This window comes from Thalassophryne amazonica, chromosome 11, assembly GCF_902500255.1.
Source record: "Thalassophryne amazonica chromosome 11, fThaAma1.1, whole genome shotgun sequence".
NCBI classification, from domain to species: domain Eukaryota; kingdom Metazoa; phylum Chordata; class Actinopteri; order Batrachoidiformes; family Batrachoididae; genus Thalassophryne; species Thalassophryne amazonica.
Window position 1 is genome coordinate 60,707,287 of NC_047113.1, and position 20,909 is coordinate 60,728,195.

Sequence of the window (20,909 nt, forward strand, 5' to 3'; positions counted from 1 at the left end):
TTCCCGGCAGAAACTTCTCCATACCTGCGAGGAGAACTGGGGACCGCGATCCGAAACGATGTCTGTAGGTATCCCATGCCGCCGGACGACATGGTGGACCAGGAGATCCGCCGTCTCCTGGGCCGACGGGAGCTTCGGGAGGGCCACGAAGTGGGCCGCCTTGGAGAATCGGTCCACTATCGTGAGAATGGTGGTGTGTCCCCGGGACGGCGGGAGGCCCGTGACAAAATCCAGACCGATGTGGGACCAGGGGCGATGAGGCACAGGAAGTGACTGTAGGAGTCCCTGTGCCTTCTGGTGGTCTGCCTTGCCCCTGGCGCAGGTGGTGCAGGCCTGGATGTAAGCCCGGACATCAGTCTCCAGGGACGCCCACCAGAAGCACTGCCGGACCACTGCCACGGTCCTATGCACCCCTGGGTGGCAGGAGAGCTTGGATCCGTGACAGAAGTCCAGGATGGCAGCCCTGGCCTCTGGTGGGACGTATAGTCTGTTCTTCGGTCCTGTTCCGGGATCCGGGCTCCGTGCCAGGGCCTCCCGGACGGTCTTCTCCACGTCCCAGGTTAGGGTAGCCACGATAGTGGACTCCGGTACGATGGGTTCCGGTGGATCCGACAGCTCGGTCTTGACTTCCCGTTCGTGCACCCAGGACAGGGCATCCGATCTCTAGTTCTTGGTCCCGGGGCGGTAGGTGATCCGGAAGTCAAAACGGCCGAAAAACAGTGACCAGCGGGCTTGCCTGGGGTTCAGTCGCTTGGCGGTCCTGATATACTCCAGGTTCCGGTGGTCAGTAAAAACCGTGAAAGGCACTGACACTCCCTCCAGCAGGTGTCTCCACTCCTCAAGAGCCTCTTTCACCGCAAGGAGCTCTCGATTGCCCACGTCATAGTTCCGCTCTGCTGGGGTCAACCTGCGGGAAAAATAGGCACACGGGTGAAGAACCTTATCGGTCTCCCCGCTCTGCGATAGCACGGCTCCTATCCCTGAGTCAGAGGCCTCCACTTCAACCACAAACTGGCGACTAGGATCGGGCTGCACCAGGACAGGTGCAGTCGAGAAGCGCTGTTTCAACTGCCTGAACGCGGCATCGCACCGATCCGACCAGGTGAAGGGAACTTTTGGTGAGGTCAGGGCTGTCAGGGGGCTAACTACCTGACTATACCCCTTAATGAACCTCCTGTAAAAATTTGCGAAGCCGAGGAACTGTTGCAGCTTCCTACGGCTCGTAGGTTGGGGCCAGTCTCTCACCGCTGCGACCTTGGCCGGATCCGGGCGACGGAGTTGGAGGAGATGATAAACCACAGGAAGGACAAAGAGGTGCGGTGAAACTCACACTTCTCGCCCTTCACAAACAGCCAGTTCTCCAACAACCGCTGCAGGACCTGACGTACATGCCGTACATGGGTCTCAGGGTCTGGAGAAAAGATGAGTATATCATCCAGGTATACGAAGACGAATCGGTGCAGGAAGTCCCGCAAGACGTCATTAATCAAAGCTTGGAACGTCGCGGGGGCGTTAGTGAGGCCGAACGGCATGACCAGGTACTCAAAATGACCTAACGGGGTGTTGAATGCCGTCTTCCATTCGTCTCCCTTCCGGATCCGAACTAGGTGGTATGCGTTCCTAAGATCCAACTTTGTGAAGATTTTTGCTCCATGCAGGGGGGTGAACACCGAATCCAACAAAGGCAACGGGTATCGGTTGCGAACCGTGATCTCGTTCAGCCCCCGGTAATCAATGCATGGACGAAGACCTCCATCTTTTTTGCCCACAAAAAAGAAACCTGCTCCCATCGGAGAGGTGGAGTTACGGATCAGCCCGGCAGCTAAGGAGTCCCGGATGTAGGTCTCCATCGATTCGCGCTCAGGTCGGGAGAGGTTGTACAGCCTGCTGGACGGGAACTCCACGCCTGGCAACAAATCGATGGCACAATCGTACGGACGGTGCGGGGGAAGAGTGAGTACCCGATCCTTGCTAAAAACGTCAGCAAGATCGTGGTACTCAACCGGCATCGCCGACAGATTGGGGTGAACTTTGACCTGCTCCTTAGCCTGGGAACCGGGAGGAACCGAGGATCCCAAACACACCCGATGGCAGGTCTCGCTCCACTGTACCACCACCCCGGACGGCCAATCAATCCGGGGATTGTGTTTCAACAGCCAGGGGAACCCCAGAATCACACGGGAGGTAGAAGGAGTCACAAAAAACTCAATCTCCTCCCTATGATTCCCTGACACTACCAGAGTTACTGGTAGTGTCCTGTGTGTGATTAAAGGGAGTAGGGTGCCATCTAGTGCTCGCACCTGCAATGGTGAAGGTAGCGCCACCAGAGGGAGCCCTACCTCCCTGGCCCATCTGCTGTCTAGCAGATTCCCTTCTGACCCTGTGTCTACCAGTGCTGGGGCCTGAAGGGTTAAATCCCCACTAAGGATTGTAACTGGGAGCCGTGTGGAAATGTGTGTGTGTCCCACATGAATTTCTTGGCCCACCCTAAGCCCAGTTTCTAGGGGCGGGCATTGGTGTTTAACCGTTCGGGGCAATTGCTCAATTGATGCTCCATTGAGCCACAAACAAAACACGCCCCGCGGGGAAGCCTCCTCTGTCTATTTGGTGGTCTAAATGTGGCCCTGCTCGTGTCCATAGCTTCGTCAGCAGGGGGAGCTGTCGCCCCACGGGACGTAGAGGCCAGGGAGCTTGGGAAGGGCGGACCTTTCTCGGACCCGGAAGGAAGATGGACGGCGCGCGCCCGGCCATGCCCTTCATCTCGTTCCCGACGGCGTTCCTCCAACCGATTGTCTAACCGTTTAACAAGATCAATAAACCCATCTAATTCCCGCGGTTCATCCTTGGCCACCAGGTGCTCCTTCAGGACTGATGACAGTCCGTTTACGAAGGTGGCGCGGAGCGCAGCGTTATTCCAGCCGGAAGGAGCCGTGGAAGGAGCCGTGAATTTTGCTCCCAAAGCGCCGTAGCCCAAGCGCGTGCCTCTCCCCGAAGCAGAGTGATCACATAAGCTATTTTGCTAGCGTCTGATGCGTACATGACGGGACGTTGTGCGAAGACGAGCGAACACTGCATGAGAAAGTCCACGCACGTCTCCACACAACCTCCGTACGGCTCAGGAGGGCTTATGTATGCTTCAGGGGATGGTGGGAGGGGTTGTTGAACCACCACTGGAACACTCATATCCTGCACAGGGTCGGCAGGAGGAGGAGCTGCAGCAGCGCCCTGCGCGTTCGCCGCCACTTGCGCGGAGAGAGCCTCCACCCTGCGGTTCAGGAGGATGTTTTGCTCGGCTATTTGATCCATCCGAGCCGTAAATGCGGTGAGAATGTGCTGTAGCTCACCAATCACGCCTCCTGCAGACGCCTGCGCTCCCTGCTCTCCCATTGGTCGTTCAACAGCTGGGTGACGCCCCTCGGAGTCCATGACGCTGGCCGAGATATCCTGTTGGGAAAGTGTAGTGACACGGACCCACAACAGGGGGCGTAAATGAACGGACAATGGAAGGAGTTAAATTAGAACACTTTACTGTTGTGAATGTCACAACCAAACACAGCAGATTACAGAATGTACACAAGTCAATCAATAAAGGTGTCGTGTGGGCAGGCTCGACGATAGGAGACGCCCGTCTGGAGACGAACCGGAACCACACGATTTCCACTGCCACCGAACCCGAGGGATACTGGAGCCGCCAAGTCCCGAAGTCCCCAGGTGGCCACCGTCACGGCGTGTCGGATCTGGTACTGCTGGCAGAAAGCAAAGACAGTCAAGGGTGGGTGTGTGAACACCCAGTAACAATCCTGGTGGGAATTCCACCTCCACCTCTCAGTCTATAACTTGCAGAGTACTGTAGTGATTCCTCAGGGGAAAAGAGTGCCTTCTAGCGCTCTCTCAGCTTCCACCGACAGAGGTACCGGTACTCCTGCCAACACTCACAATATACAAATAATATTGTAACACAAAACGGCTGAGGATATTACCTCTTGTAGAAGATGATATCTCGGCAATGTGGTGGAGGTGTCTTCCTGCTTTTATTCCAGATGTGAGTAGATGATTAGTGACAGCTGTCATGGATGATGAGTGACAGCTGTCACCACGGCTTGTTCCTGGAGGCGGCAGCGCCCTCTCGTGCCTGAAGCCCGCACTTCAGGCAGGGCGCCCTCTGGTGGTGGGCCAGCAGTACCTCCTCTTCTGGCGGCCCACACAACACCGTGATTGCTTTTAATGTAGTAATAAGGACAGAGTAACTACTGAAATATGAATTTGACTATTCAAGTGATTGTGAATGCTTTGAAATTGTGCATAATAGGGGTGGGGCTTCTACCTGTGCAAGTGCCTTTTTGACTGAACTTTGACTTCATGGACATGTTTAAAGATTCATTCATTTAGTGTTAAAATATAAAAGGAAACAGCTTTTGTAAATAATAAAATAGTTGCTCCTTAAAGAGCCTTTGTTTTATTTAGAGGTATAGCAGCAGGTGTGAGTTTTCAGAGAAAACAGGTGAGCTGGACCCTCAGGACATTTAACCAGATGAAGGTCTCCTCTGCAGCTTTAACCTCTCGGTGGAGTTTTTGAAGAGACTTCCCTCACATTTTGAAGAGCAGAGATGGTCTGTACTTCCTTCTGGACTTCAGGTTTTAGTGTTCAATGCCATCACTGGATGTTTTAAAGTGAATCTGGATTTACAAGGTTCTCTGCACAGCAAATGCTGAAATGCTCTTGATGTGGGATAAATAAAGAAATATATTTCTTAAAATATAAAGAAACATGAAACAGTTGTGCCATTTTCTTTAAGGTCTGATTACAACATAGATTTTTTCATTTTAATTAATTTAAGTACACTCAACAAAAATATAAACGCAACACTTTTGGTTTTGCTCCCATTTTGTATGAGATGAACTCAAAGATCTAAAACTTTTTCCACATACACAATATCACCATTTCCCTCAAATATTGTTCACAAACCAGTCTAAATCTGTGATAGTGAGCACTTCTTTGCTGAGATAATCCATCCCACCTCACAGGTGTGCCATATCAAGATGCTGATTAAACACCATGATTAGTGCACAGGTGTGTCTTAGACTGTCTACAATAAAAGGCCACTCTGAAAGGTGCAGTTTTGTTTTATTGGGGGGGGATACCAGTCAGTATCTGGTGTGACTACCATTTGCCTCATGATCAGGTTGTCAATTGTGGCCTGTGGAATGTTGGTCCACTCCTCTTCAATGGCTGTGCGAAGTTGCTGGATATTGGCAGGAACTGGTACACGCTGTCGTATACGCCGGTCCAGAGCATCCCAAACATGCTCAATGGGTGACATGTCCGGTGAGTATGCCGGCCATGCAAGAACTGGGACATTTTCAGCTTCCAAGAATTGTGTACAGATCCTTGCAACATGGGGCCATGCATTAACCTGCTGCAACATGAGGTGATGTTCTTGGATGTATGGCACAACAATGGGCCTCAGGATCTCGTCACGGTAACTCTGTGCATTCAAAATGCCATCAATAAAATGCACCTGTGTTCTTCGTCCATAACAGACGCCTGGCCATACCATAACCCCACCGCCACCATGGGCCACTCGATCCACAACATTGACATCAGAAAACCGCTCACCCACACGACACCACACACGCTGTCTGCCATCTGCCCTGGACAGTGTGAACCGGGATTCATCCGTGAAGAGAACACCTCTCCAATGTGCCAAACGCCAGTGAATGTGAGCATTTGCCCACTCAAGTCGGTTACGACGACGAACTGGAGTCAGGTCGAGACCCCGATGAGGACGACGAGCATGCAGATGAGCTTCCCTGAGACGGTTTCGGACAGTTTGTGCAGAAATTCTTTGGTTATGCAAACCGATTGTTTCAGCAGCTGTCCAAGTGGCTAGTCTCAGACAATCTTGGAGGTGAACATGCTGGATGTGGAGGTCCTGGGCTGGTGTGGTTACACGTGGTCTGCGGTTGTGAGGCTGGTTGGATGTACTGCCAAATTCTCTAAAACGCCTTTGGAGACGGCTTATGGTAGAGAAATGAACATTCAATACACGAGCAACAGCTCTGGTTGACATTCCTGCTGTCAGCATGCCAATTGCACGCTCCCTCAAATCTTGCGACATCTGTGGCATTGTGCTGTGTGATAAAACTGCACCTTTCAGAGTGGCCTTTTATTGTGGGCAGTCTAAGGCACACCTGTGCACTAATCATGAGAAGTGCTCACTATCACAGATTTAGACTGGTTTGTGAACAATATTTGAGGGAAATTGTGTTATTGTGTATGTGGAAAAAGTTTTAGATCTTTGAGTTCATCTCATACAAAATGTGAGCAAAACCAAAAGTGTTGCGTTTATATTTTTGTTGAGTATAAGTTACATCAACACTGTCCTTATAGTCACGGCAGTAACAGTTAAAAAAAGTGTAGATTTATTTGGTGAAAGTAAAAATGGATCAAACAATTTACAAAACGTTCACTCAGCTCGACTGAGTGATTCTGCAGCTAAAGGCTAAGCTAACTATTAGCCGATAAATCTTAACTGTTGTATGTCACACTTTATTTTCAGATTATTCATTCACCTCGGACAAATCTGCAGAAGCTCTGTTGCTGAAACTGGGTGTGTGTATATATATCCAAAAGTGAAGAATTTCGGATTGAAATCGATCACACCGGCTGTTGTCTCTGGCCTGAACACCGGCCACTTCAGCTCAGTCTGGCCACTTTAGGTACTGCTGGCTACTTCAACTCTGCCTGGCCTCACTCCTAACAGTCAATGAAAAAACCTTCTCTCAGCAGGATGATGTCTGTCACTCATTCTTCTGCTTTTTTCTCTTAATGTTGCAGTTATAGCAGTGTTTCGCTTTTTCCTGTCCCAAATCCATGATGGCGATAGTTGGAGTTGTGCACCGGCCCTCGAAAAGCCAGATAGTGACGTAGAAATCTCCACCCCCTTTGCGTGTCTAGCTAGACATGTTGTTGCCGCATCCAACGCAAACGAAGCATCAAAAAGATCAACTGACATGTTCGGTTGAAAGGCCCTTTAGTCTGGCTTGCTCCAGTAAATATTGCTGAGACATTCAGGCCACACCCACATTTCCAAATATGAAGGCAAATAAAGTCCAGTCTAATCTGGGAACATGCACTGGTGCCTCTCATCACTGCATCCACTACAGCATGGCAATCACCCAGGTAGACAATAATGCATCTCTCCGCCTTGAAATTAACCATCTACCTGCTGCAGCCAGGTGAAGCATGGGATTCCTTGTGGCCTTTTCAGGCTGCCGTGACACTGGAAAGCACTGAGGCACCTGCTTGCTGGTTGATGTACAGAGAAACGTGCCACAGGTCCAAAATGTTGAAGCAGACGCTCCCTCACAAGGCAAGTGATACTCCTCACCTGAGTCTCTCTAAGTAACTGTTCACGTGACACAAAGTAATTCCACCAATACCTAAGAATACTTCAGAGAAACCTGGTACCACAGACATCCAGTATTCCCTTTTGGTCACTGATTAGCATGCAAGGCTCACAATCATACATTAAGTCATGAAGCCACAGGATTCTGAGAACTTGAACCTTTTCTCTGTTGCAATGTCAACACAGTCAAACACCTCTGTCCTCTGCGACCTCATAACTAAGATCTTCCCAGGCATCCTCCAATCTCAAAGGCAGAGGACCCAGAGACACAAATGTTACTGCCAAGATTAATTAATTTTCCTACAAGTTTAAGGGTTCCACTGCATACAAATATGCTTCCGATAGCCAGTAATTCATTGAAAGCCTGATCTTAGTCTTGATCCAGAACAATCACAAACCCAGACACTCCAACTCCTTGCTCACCCTCTGCAATCAGGGAATTTGCTGATTTCACGAAGTTAAGATTAGTAAACCTTTCCTCGCCAACAAAGACACATAAGCAGCTGGTTTAAAACATACTATTTTTTATGTTGATGTCTCTTCTTTCAACATCTTCCTTGGCAAAGCCAATTTTGTGTTCTGAAGCTTCCTCCCTCTTTTATCGTCTCAGTGGTGTTGACATTAAATGGTAGTTAAAGTGGTGACGTACTGCATCTTAATTATGTCTACATTGCAAAGTTTATATCATGTTGTCATGGAACTAGTATAATCCTCTGTGGTTCAATTTACTCAGGAGCATCACTTGCAGTGATGCCGGTAACGCGTTACTTAGTAATGCGTTACTCTAATCTGACCACTTTTTTTAGTAACGAGTAATCTAACGCGTTAATCTTTCCAAATCTGTAATCAGATTAAAGTTACTTCTCCATGTCACTGTGCGTTACTATTATTTTTCATTGTGGGTCGATAGCAGCATTAAACTTGGTCTGTGGGCAGGAGGTCGGGGTTCGACTGAACTGCCCACTTTCAGTGAGCTGTGAGCTTTTCATCCGCGGTTTTTTGCAGCTGCTCGACTCGTCCTCACCTCTTAAAGCGCGGTGATCAGCACACCTGCACTGAGCTTTACAAAGGCATTTTTATACTTTTTTTCCTCCTTTATTTTGAATTCTGAGCTGAGCCGCTCTGTATCTGGTCGTTAAAAACAGCGGATCCTCCGCGACGCGTCAACAACTAACACTATTTTCCACTCAAATGCACCTAAACACTCTTTCTGAGGACCACATGATGTGAAAACGCAATAAAACTTTCTTACCTGTAAATCTGGTCATGTTTTCTGCATAAATAAATGTTATCCATTCTTTGTGCTCAAACGCCAAAGCAGGGGCGAATCCAGATGGAATGGGGGCGTGAGGGAGGGATGTGCCCCCCTCACAACACCCCTAGATTAAAGGTGCAATTTTGAAGCCGTTTTTTACTACAACTAATATTGCTTAAAATAATAATAATTTCGACAAGTAAAATGTTTAGAGAGAATTTAAATGTTAGAAAAATGTTAGAATTTAATAGTTACCTTTATAAACAATGTAGGCTCGAAATTGCAAGTTTTACTGTTACAGTGCTGTTGACTTGACTTGAAGAAGCCCCTCAACCAAGTAACAAAACATCTTGAAAATGAATCAAGACATATTTAAAATTTTGCCTAAACCTCTAAATAGTGTATATTAGGGGTTGTATTTTCAACACATTATCTGGTTCTGTCACACCTGTTCTTTAAGTAGAAGTGCCATGCGGTCCACCATCTGGTTGCCATCAAGTGAGGTGGCAGCGATGTAGAGGAAGAGGCCATAGAGGATGGGTTTGGGGATCCACTGTAGAGGAATGGGCAACATGAATGCTGACAAACCGATCAGGATGTAGGCCACCAGCGAGGTCAGACGTGTCTCCTTCACACTTACTATGCTGTTAGGACAAAGAAAGCCACTTCTTTATAGGCATTCTTAAAGTTAACAAGTTGTGACGGCAGCCCAATGAAAAGTATTTACCACAGATTTTTAGAAAGGGGGACATTATCACTTTGTTATACTTACGTAGTATAAAGGTGTCCGTTTTCTACATGTGTCTCCACTTTAGCAAGCTGACGGGCATGTAGTGAAGAATGTGGAAAAGCAGCGTGCATCCATGGCAACCCCAGACAGGACATGAGGATGTTGATGAAGCCAGTCAGCATCAAGTCCCAATGGAACGCTGTGCCTTTGAGCAACCTGGTGCAGACATTCAGATGAACTCTTTTCAAGTGGTTTTTCAGAGAATGGACAAATCTTTTATTATTTATGAATACAAGAAAGCAGACATTTGCGGTTAAATAAAAGAAATGAACAATTAATAGACAAATAATAGGTGTCCCATAGTGCAGCAAAAACCTGAAATTTTAGGTGAGTGATTTAGTTGGAGATACAAGCACCAAACATTGGAGACATTCCAGTGGAACTATAAAATGTTATTTAATCCCATTACCAAATGAAAAATTCAATATGGCTGCCATTTTCACTAGTCAATATTTCAGAATTTTATCATGAAGAACATTAGTAGAATTCATCAATTTATATTTTAATTTAGTTCATTTTAGATTTCTTCTGTTCAGAGTCAGTTAAATTAATTAAATTTGAGTTCAAGAGACAGTTATCTTTATATTCTGTTAATCTTTTATTTCACTTCTTGTTTTGTTTACAGACAGCTATTATATTCAGTTTAACTAAGTAATGATAACTCTTGTGTTAGTTTTGGTTTGCGTTAGTTTTCATGTTCAGTTAACTTTACAAACATTATTTTCAGATCATTTTAACCTGAATTAGCTTTTCAATTTACTTTATATTCAGAGAAAAACCCGATCACAAAGTTATACATTAAAAAGGAAAAAACCTCAGACATTCTCTGAAATTAACGTCACACATTTATGATTAAATATGTGGTTGTTTGTTTTGGTTTTGTTTTGTCACTGAATCACATTTTACTTTGCAGGTGGATCACATACGTACTGCACAGCAGAGGGAATGAGGTCTTTTGTTCTTTTCCTCTCCCACCCTCTCTTTCTCACACACACACATCAACACAAAACATCTTCTCCTTCAGATAACATAAAAATGAACATGAAAAGATTAATATGCAGCCATGTAATGTTCAAGCTCCTCACTAATGTGTGGCACGTGATTTACCTTGCAAAATAAAGTGTTCTGGTTCCATGATGGAATAAAACTCCCTCACTGTTTTATTTTTAATTTATGACTTTACAATATCAGAGAATATCAAAGTTTTTCTTGTAAATTTGTGAGTTTAAACTCACTAGATTTTTTTTTTATGTTAACAAATAGACAAGTGAGTCTTACTTGTGCTCTGGCACGTGTGTGAGCGAAATGACGATGTTCTGGTCTATGAAGATGAGCAATGCGAGGAGGAAACCGAGCCCCACAGCACTGAGGGTGCTCAAGCCTGTCAGCTTGTCAAATGGGGGGTAGTTGAAGACAGGCCCATCGTGCACACTGAACTGTGGAACTAATGGAGAAAAATTAATTAAGCGGGCAAACATTATAAAACAAATGCATTTGTTCCACATGCTTCAGTAGGTGCACTGGGTTTAAAGCTCTGTTATCCCCTTATCGCTTCCAACAGGATTTAAGAAGAGTAATATGCTTTGACTTTAAATCTAAAGGGTAAATTTGTCTGAGAGATCTGTACTCACGCTGTATGTCAATGAAAAGATAAGATCCAATGAAGGAGAAAATCACCACAGAGATGGGCAAAGCGCAGTCTGACACCACCTCTCTGATTTTATCATTCAGATATGGGCTGTGGGAAAAGAAGCCACACAAATTTCCATATTATCCATTCACTGTCATATTCATCAGACAGAGTTAAAATGCGACTCTCAGGTAATATATTCTGCAGGTAGTTTTACTGCTGGGTTTTTTTTTTTTTTTCAGTCTGAAAAATGAATCCTGCCAGGTTCTGTAAGTTTGCCTCAGAGAGATGTGAATTAATGATGTGGTCATGAAAATAGCAAAGTCACATTTGTCTTATATATAAAATATTTTTTATCATCCCTGTGGGGGGAAACGTCATGTTGGCACAGCAATACACGCTAAGTGCAGCTGACAGTTTCAATCACTCAAACATTTAAACGACCAAGAAAAGAGCAGAAAACAAACACTGACTGTCAGGCAAGCTTAGCACTTCAGTGAAAAATGCAAAAAAAAAAAAGTATCATCTCACGATGCTTTGTTTTTAATTGAACATTTTCAGATGTCAACAACTTTAAAGTACAACCCCAATTCCAATGAAGTTGGGACGTTGTGTGAAATGTAAATAAAAACAGAATACAATGATTTGCAAATCCTCTTCAACCTATATTCAGTTGAATACACCACAAAGACAAGATATTTAATGTTCAAACTGATGAACGTTATTGTTTTTGTGCAAATATTTGCTCATTTTGAAATGGATGCCTGCAATGTATACAGGTATGGAAAATGAATTAAATATATCAGTATTATTTTGTTTATGTTGTTTAAAAACGATCACATTACCTCCTCTTGATCAGGAAGAGAGTGTAACCCAGCCACAAAGTCCCCAGCATGAGCAGCAGACAGAGGATGGGCCTTTCCCTTGTGCACAACACTAGAGACTCAGGTAGGAAAGCAGAAAAGTGTCCTGTGTCTGTCACCAAGGGTGTGGTTTTATTCTGGTTTTCAAGGACTGAGAGGGTCACGTTCGCCTTGTCCAGAATGTCATTAATCTGCTGAAGCACCACTGTCCTGTTTGTGGTCGCCAATACGGGCCCGTGGTAGAAGTGTTCAAAAACTAGAAAACATGGAGGAAAGTGTTGAATACATGGAGGAAAGGTTAGAAATGGCACTAAGGCAGTGGTGTCCAAACTACGTATTCCAGAAAGGGCAGAGAGGGTGAAGGTTTTCTTTGCAGCCACTGACTTCAGCAGGTGATTTCACTGATTAACATCCCTTTGAACAGGTGGGATGAGTTGATCAGTGAAATCTGATGGAAACCTGCTGGAGTCAGTGGCTGCAAAGAAAGCTGCGCCCTCTCAGCCCTTTCTGGAATAGTTTGGACACCACTGCACTAAGGGATTTATTTCTTTAAATAATCATATTCTGCAAAATAGCTTTTTAATCAATGACCCTCAAAGTCCCACATTTATAATGCTAATATTATTTTAATAAACAATAGGCTTGAAATGATTCTTATGTTGCTTCTGTGCCATAGAAGAATACCCTCTCTGGAGCTCCTTCTTTCAATTTACCACAACAGGATCATAAACAGGCAGTGCCCACTCAATATTTTTGGTTATAACTCTTATTTTTTATTGATTTTATTCACTTATTTAATGGTTATTTGTATAAACCTGCTTACAATGTGAATAATACTACCCATTCAAGTCCCAAAAATATTATAGGTTCAGGTAGAGCATCTAATCCTATACCTTCAGGTTCATGTGCAGCTTTTGTCTGTTACATCACCAGTTATAAAATTTTGTGGTGGAGTGGAACCAAGAAGGATTTTCTTGATATGATATTTCAGCTATCCTTTGCCAGAAAGCACATGAAAGACTCAAGCCAAGATATTATTTGATGTACAAAAATCCTACTCTGTTCCGGTCTACCGTGAAGCTCTATCACTTGTGACGTAACAGGCAAAAGTTGAATGATGCACAGTTTTTCCAATCACAGCCACAGGAGCCTGTATGTACCTCCTTCAGAGTTGTCATGGATGTCTTGGTGGCTTCCCTCACTAGTCACCTTTTTACACAGTTACTTAGTCTTTGAGAACTGCCTGCTGCAAACAAGCAAATACTGTTTGTATTTCTTAACGACTGATGTAAATGAAGTCCAAGACATATTCAAGTAACTTGGAAATGTTCATGTAGCCATCGGCTGGCTTGTCTAAGGAAAAGTGTGATGACTTGAAAAGTGATGCACAATAAGTATGAACAATAATCCTTATATTTCATTTGTTCAATTACTTCTGACCTCTAAAAATGCAGGGACTGCAAGGTGATATTTTTGATAGCTGTATTAATTTAAGTTGTACTACAAGGTCATATTGATTGTCTCATTTTAACCCCCGTTGAGGTGGTGGACAGAGGTAAAATTATACAAAAAAAAGTGTACATACAAATACATCTGATCTTTGCTATATAAAAATGAAGAACAAATATGCAGGTTGTGAGTATTCCACAGCAGCATGGTTTTGTTTTACTCCTGTATCTGCTTTATACTCATAGACTCGATGATGGATACGGATATTTGCTGGATGACATAAGACATTCCCCTTCAGTGTCGCACAATATTTCTGCTGCAAAACTCCTCAGACACATGTTAAAGCAGTCTGGATTTGGCTTCACTTACTTTTGACGGTGCCTTTCACTGCATCTCCAACAAATGCAACTGAAATGAATAGCGCAATGACTTCTTCTGTTGAGCTGGGGAATACAGAAATAAAGGCCCCGTGGCGGGATCAGTCATATATATCAAAACAGTTATCAGACATAACAGTCCATTCAAGGTGAAATGAGAGTTGCACATTACAACACCAGTAATTATGGCTGAAAATGTCGAGTCAAAACAGATGTGTCTGTTCTTATCAGTACAAAACCACAACCTTCAGTGTTTAAACTGGTGTTGTTACAAATACAACAAGGTCCGCAGAGTGCTGGATTAAAATTTATTGTGAAACAGGTGTCGTGTACTCACCGTTTGAAAAGTTTCATCAGCAGACTGACATTGAACAGACCTCCAAGGATGAGGAAGAAACTGTTCCATAAGCCGATACAAGCGTAGAAGGTGGCGAAGTCGAGGTTGTAGTCATCACAGATCCCCCTGATCACTGCACAATGCAGATTATACATATAACTGTATTATATTAAAAGATTATTAACTGAGTGAGAGGTCTGTACGAGAAAATATCAGATCGAAATGCTGATGGTACGGACTGAGCACCGGGGTCTGATATTCCTGTACAGACCGAGAAAGTGATGGCTTATTATATGCCTATTTATATATATATATATATATATATATATATACGAGGTCTATTAGAAAAGTATCCGACCTTATTATTTTTTTCAAAAACCATATGGATTTGAATCACGTGTGATTGCGTCAGACAAGCTTGAACCCTCGTGCGCATGCGTGAGTTTTTTCATGCCTGTCGATTGCGTCATTCGCCTGTGAGCAGGCTTTGAGTGAGGAGTGGTCCAGCCCCCTCGTCGGATTTTCATTGCCAGGAAATGGCGGAATGATTTGGGCTTTTTTTCCATGAGAATTTTTTCAGAAACTGTTAGAGACTGGCAGCTGGAAACCACTAGAAAAATTTATCTGGCTTTTGGTGAAAATGTTACAGGCTTGGTAGAGAATAAGGAGTGTTACAGTCACTTTAAGGACGGCCCCCAGCGGCTGTGGGGCGCGCCGCGCTCTGAAGCCGCCATCGGCAAGCTGAACGACCATTTCATTTCTAAACAGATGGCTGTCTGGATCCGTGACCGTCGTGTGCCATTTCTCTGGTTATCACAAGAGCTGGACATCAACTATTTTTCCGTCAGATTTCACTTTTAACAAGAGATTATGTCATGGAAAGCTGAGCGGAGGCTTCGCACGTCACGATGGATTCGCTACTGGAGCGAGACAAAACCACCTCTGTTTTGATCTCACAGGACGGCTTTGAGATGGTGTTCAGACAGCTGTCGGTGGTTTTTCCATCGAGTGTGCCTGGACATGCCAGAACATGTCCCATGAGGCTTCATCACGGCGTTGCTTTGCGCCATGCGGCACCGCCGCGACGCACGGAATTCCTCCGCACGTCTGTCTCAATGTGCCGAAAAAATGCTGATGTCCACGTCTTTTCACAATTCCTGTGCTAGTCAGTCGACGTCCCGGATAAAACACAGCGTCCAGTTTGGAAATGAATGGCACATTCCACTGTTACAGGAGTTTTTGTCATGGAAAGAAGAGCGGGCTTGTAGTCAGCCGTTTGCTTTCTTGACCTTCATGAAGAATTTGCTAACAGATGAGCCAGTCGTTAGCCAGTAAGTTTTCAATCTGTGTGGGGTTTTTTTATGCTGTTTAGATATTTATGGAGTATGTTCATATCCAACTTGGTCTTCTAATCATATTTTTAGCTTTCTGGTTTGTAACAAATGTGATACGCGATCCGGACCAATTGTCATGCTAACGGTCTGATATGGGAAAATATCAGACCAGAAATCAACCGATCAGAACGTGCGTAGCGTCATAGCCATATAATAATTTATTATTCACAACTGTAACTTGTACTTGTCAAGAGAAATTGCTGCCTCTCCACCTGTCCTTCTGTACAGCAAAACCTTCCACATCTTAAGTGTATCAAGTAATCAAGTACTGTGAAACTCTGAAAATCAAACTTTTTAATACCTTAATACTGGGAGGTCACAGCTCTGCCTGCCAAAAAATCATGCATTTCTGAAATTTATAAATGCCTTTTTTGCTGAATTTTGGTTTTCAAGTAGCAAACGTGCAATACCATAAGCCTGTAATGCTCACATTGCTCACTAGATGGTGAGAATACCTCCTCAAATGTGCAGAAAGTCTTGACTGTTTATTCATTTGAGAAGTTACATTTTGGTGAAAATAAGATGGACTGACAGCCAAAAATCAACTGACAGTTGTGTCCCTTGCCCTTATGGGCAATTTACTTATATTATTATCACTACAGAGGTACACTGTAGTGATAGTAACCACCCAGACAAACAACTAATCATCCTCCCATCCAGAAAGTAAGCTTCTGTCTACCACAGCCACGTGATAATGGGCATTCAGTTGGATTTTACCAGTTGCTGAGGTCCTCAACACTGTCACCTGTGCACTGGATCATGCCCAGAGAAGTGCGCCACATGTCATAGTGGATGCTTCCTCACAATGCAATTAATACTTTTGAGTGTCCCTAAGTAACCACTCATTTCACACAGTCATTCCAGCAGTGCTCAGGAATCTTCATCGTTAAATATTCACTTCTCTTCTTTACAACCTCAGTCATATTAAAATGCCATCAGTATTTAAGCTTTTGCGATGATTCATTGTGAGAAATCTTAAAAAAAAACAAAAAAACAACAACAACAGAGTGTACAGGGCAACTATGCCAAGAGTTACAATTCCACTCAAACATTGAAACAAAATAATGTTATCAATCAACAATTAATCAATTAATCAACAGTCTACTTTTTCAATCATTGACACGCTCATGGTACAGTACATCAGACGAAACAGTCCCAATTTGGTGTATTATTTTTAATATACCAGTTTGTGTCGAGCCAGCATCAGTCTAAGAAGTTAAACTGTCCCTAGATATTAACCTAATGTCACCAACAGTATACTGTCTGTTGCAAATAATCCTAAATTGCACAAGTACATTGCAATAGTAGCTAAATTATGCAAATATAAGGTTCATGTTGTATGGCTGGGGGGCCTGGCTGCCTTTTTGTTTCTGTCTTTTGTTTTTCCTTCCAGGTGGCTTGCATTTGGGACTGAGTGGCTGTGTTGCTGAGGTTATCAGGACCTCACCCTGATCACTTGCGGCTCGTCAGGACTCACAGCTGAGGTGCATCTATATGGATTGGAACATGGTGGCATTTAAGACTGGAGTATACAGTGTGTATTTGGCAGAGACTCGACCTTGTGACCAGACGGGTGAGATCGTCGTCTCGGGAGCCATCTCATCATCAGTGGATGCAGAGAACGTCCAGGGTTTGATGCACGGTCTGTGAAAGAGGAGGGGGTGAGGTCTCACGCTCGTCAGCACACTTCCTGAGGTACGTTAGATTTTGTGACTAACGTTTATACAGTCAGTAAATGTGGTGTCCCTCACACCTTTATTATATTGAGCTGTATGTTAGTCATGTATCGGCTTCCACTGCAGTGGAGTTTTGTGAACTGGATGTTCCATGCCTGCAGGTTGGGAAGCTGATTAGTAATTAAGCCAGGAAGTGTTTGCTGTTTGTACACCTTTAAGTGTTCTCTCTGTGTGTAGAGTGTGGACTCACATAATGGTTCCTTCTTTCACAGACTCGGTTTGTTGCGGCCACCTGGGGGGTGTCGGCGGGGTCCTTGGGTCCGAACAGCTTCTGGCTCCGGACCGTTAGCGCTGCTGGGAGCGCACCACGCCAGACCGCACTTTCTTTTGTATTTTTTGTATCACTGTTATGTATTAAATTCAGTTAGCCTTTGTACCGTGCTCTGCTTATTTCATACTGGGTCCTTCAAACGCTGGACAGGTTCTCTGAACTGCGTCCGACACATAACAGTTCAAGAACACATGATTTGAGTTAATTTTGAACTCTACTGTAGTTGCCCTCTTGACACCCATGTACTTCCATTAAAACAGCTGTTTTTGAATAGAGCATTTCTACAAGGTGAGTATTTTCATTCAGATGCTGGTTTGATAATGATGTCCTTTAGATCATTTTGCAACTGTGTGCAACTTAATCACTGGAGTTATTTAGAAAACTGAGCTGTCAAATAAGCTGTTTGCAGAAGGTGCACTTCTGCATCTGAAATACAGGGAATACGAGGGCTGTCAATAAAGTATAGGTCCTTTTTATTTTTTTCAAAAACTATATGGATTTCATTCATATGTTTTTACGTCAGACATGCTTGAACCCTCGTGCGCATGCGTGAGTTTTTCCACGCCTGTCGGTGACGTCATTTGCCTGTGAGCACTGCTTGTGGGAGGAGTCGTCCAGCCCCTCGTCGGAATTCCTTTGTCTGAGAAGTTGCTGAGAGACTGGCGCTTTGTTTGATCAAAATTTTTTCTAAACCTGTGAGACACATCGAAGTGGACACGGTTCGAAAAATTAAGCTGGTTTTCAGTGAAAATTTTAACGGCTGATGAGAGATTTTGAGGTGATACTGTCGCTTTAAGGACTTCCCACGGTGCGAGACGTCGCGGACAGGTCCGCGCGTCGGGACGCAGCCGGCGCGGTGTGGCGGCACAGGAAAAACACCTCCGTGTTGATAACCATTTGTAAAATCCAGGCGGCTTTTGATGGCTTTAAGTGGAGTGAGTATATGAGAAATTGTTTAACAGCTGGACATGTTCCAGGTTGTCCTTAAGGCTTCCAACGGAGGTGTTTTTCCTGTGGCGGAGCGTTGCGGCGGCTGCGAGCCGACGCTGCAATCCGTCCGCACGTCTTTCATTAAAAAAATCTCCTTTAACAGTGGAATATCCGGATAAAATGCTGAAACTGACTTCTTCTGAAACTTCTCTGTTCTCTCACGACGTCCTGGATCAATAGAGCCTGAAATGTGGAGGTTTTCAGCTTGAAACAGGCTGATGACGGCGCCTGAGAGCGCTGTGCGACGTCTCGCACCGTGGGAAGTCCTTAAAGCGACAGTATCACCTCAAAATATCTCATCAGCCGTTAAAATTTTCATGGAAAACCAGCTGAATTTTTCGAACCATGTCCACTTCAATGTGTCTCACAGGTTTAGAAAAAATTTTGATCAAACAAAGCGCCAGTCTCTCAGCAGCTTCTCAGACAAAGGAATTCCGACGAGGGGCTGGACGACTCCTCCCACAAGGAGTGCTCACAGGCGAATGACGTCACCGACAGGCGTGGAAAAACTCACGCATGCGCACGAGGGTTCAAGCATGTCTGACGTAAAAACATATGAATGAAATCCATATAGTTTTTGAAAAAAATAAAAAGGACCTATACTTTATTGACAGACCTCGTATAGCCTTTCTGTCATTAGCCTGAAGTAATGATGTCCAATTTGCAGTATGTTTTTTTCTTTGTGTATACAGTTACACAAAGGGTCTTTGACAAACCGTTGGTAATTTAAAGTATATATTCATCCGCAATCTTACAAATTAAATGCTATAGTTACTTCTACTTCTACAATAGTAGGTTGTTTAAATGTGAAAAGGTAATTGTAACAAACTGCTACTACTAATTACCCTGTGCGCTGGCAAAGTGGCGAAGCAGAGTATTGTAATTGTTCCTGTGTGTGTGTGTGCACATGTGTGTGTGTGTGTGTGTGTGTGTGTGTGTACAACTTAAAAAAACCGATGGAATGGATTTTCACCAAATTTGGTGGGACTACAGTCTAACAAACATATTTTCTTTTGCATCTCCTCAACCAGTAGTGCTAGAGAGATGATCTAAAGTTTATATCGATCAGTAAAATATTTGTGATTGATTGGTATAAGTGATGTTGTGATGAAGTCGTAAAAAGAGGTCATGTTTGTTCAGAGCGCACAGTTTGCATCAGCCTTCTGATTTCTTTCCTTGTATAATATGTATCCCATTTACACAACAAAGCTTTGTGAGACTGGCTGTCATAACTACTGTAACCAAGTAACTACCGTATTTAATGAAGTAAATACAGTATGTACAGTGTTTTTACATCCTGTATTAAACAGACTGTTCAAAGTATTACTTTCACATTTACATGATGTTGATTCCAGTGCTTAAAATAGTGAAACAGACCACTTATGAAGATGGCCAGTGGTGCAGTGGTCAGCGGAATAACAAGTGGTGAGCCAGCAAACAGAGCATAGATCACTCCTCCGATGCTCTGTCCAACAATAGTCTTTTGAACATCTACAATGATAAAAACAAAAGGACAAAAGCTGCATTATTATCCAATCCATATGAGTTCCAAGTAATTTGCTCAACGTTTGGTCCGTACCCCTTAGCATCAATATGTGACTACTTGGGTACCCCCTTTACATCATGTGATCACATGCAGAAGAGTATGTTGACATACAGAAGTCGCATTTCTCTCTCACTCTTAACATACCTATTTCTCCTCTTGTGCTTTCATCGTTCAGTGAACCGAAGGCAATAGCCGGCAGTAAAATGGCAATGTAGAGGAAAATGGCTGTTGTGGTGTACTTCAGCAGACAGCGGTCCTTCCCGATTATTCCTAAATGGATTGATTGAAAAGTTAACGTACAGTAACTTGAAGCGTAAATCATCCATGCCTCGGAGTTTTGGTTATAGATGGCAAAACATTAAATGTGATTTTTCTGAAGTAACAAGTTAAATGAGGTATGACAACTCAGGAAGCATGAGAAGGTCATACTAATACCATCGGTGAAATCTGAGGGGTAGAGGGGGAGTCGACGACGGAGGTCATCATAAACTCCTTTTCCAGCTTTGAAAAAGTCTTTGCACTGCAAAGAAAAGTAGAGTTACAGAACCAGGGTGGTCACAAAGGCATTTAAAGGCCTTAATCACTTTGACTGAAATTAAAACACATTTGTGCTTGAAGCCAGGCAGCTCAGTATACCTTCATTAATGTCCAAAATACCTTAAAATGATGAAATAATACATCCTAACTCCACTGTTTTCAGCAGATCAACACCAAAATGCAATGGATTCCACTTCAGGTCCCAACCAGCCTTTGCACCATACTTAATGAAAACTGCTTTGTTGCTGTTGGGGTAATTCTGCTAAAGAGGGGAAAAAAATAACAAAAACGTCTGAGGATGAACTTTGTCAGCATTCTTTCCTAT

At 44.0% G+C, this 20,909-nt stretch overlaps 1 protein-coding gene across 1 annotated transcript in view; it reads right to left on the reverse strand.

Moving 5' to 3' along the window:
- The window catches only part of LOC117520623 (sodium bicarbonate transporter-like protein 11), a 63,449-nt gene that overhangs the window by 8,519 nt on the left and 34,021 nt on the right, over positions 1–20,909 (reverse strand). Inside the window, exons 9-18 of the mRNA XM_034181934.1 lie at positions 20,483–20,567; positions 20,192–20,317; positions 19,879–19,992; positions 14,111–14,243; positions 13,766–13,839; positions 11,930–12,203; positions 11,086–11,192; positions 10,733–10,898; positions 9,437–9,610; positions 9,113–9,308 (exon numbers count right to left, since the gene is read on the reverse strand). Of these exons, the coding sequence (XP_034037825.1) occupies positions 9,113–9,308; positions 9,437–9,610; positions 10,733–10,898; positions 11,086–11,192; positions 11,930–12,203; positions 13,766–13,839; positions 14,111–14,243; positions 19,879–19,992; positions 20,192–20,317; positions 20,483–20,567 (1,449 nt within the window). The remainder of the gene's footprint in view (positions 1–9,112; positions 9,309–9,436; positions 9,611–10,732; positions 10,899–11,085; positions 11,193–11,929; positions 12,204–13,765; positions 13,840–14,110; positions 14,244–19,878; positions 19,993–20,191; positions 20,318–20,482; positions 20,568–20,909) is intronic.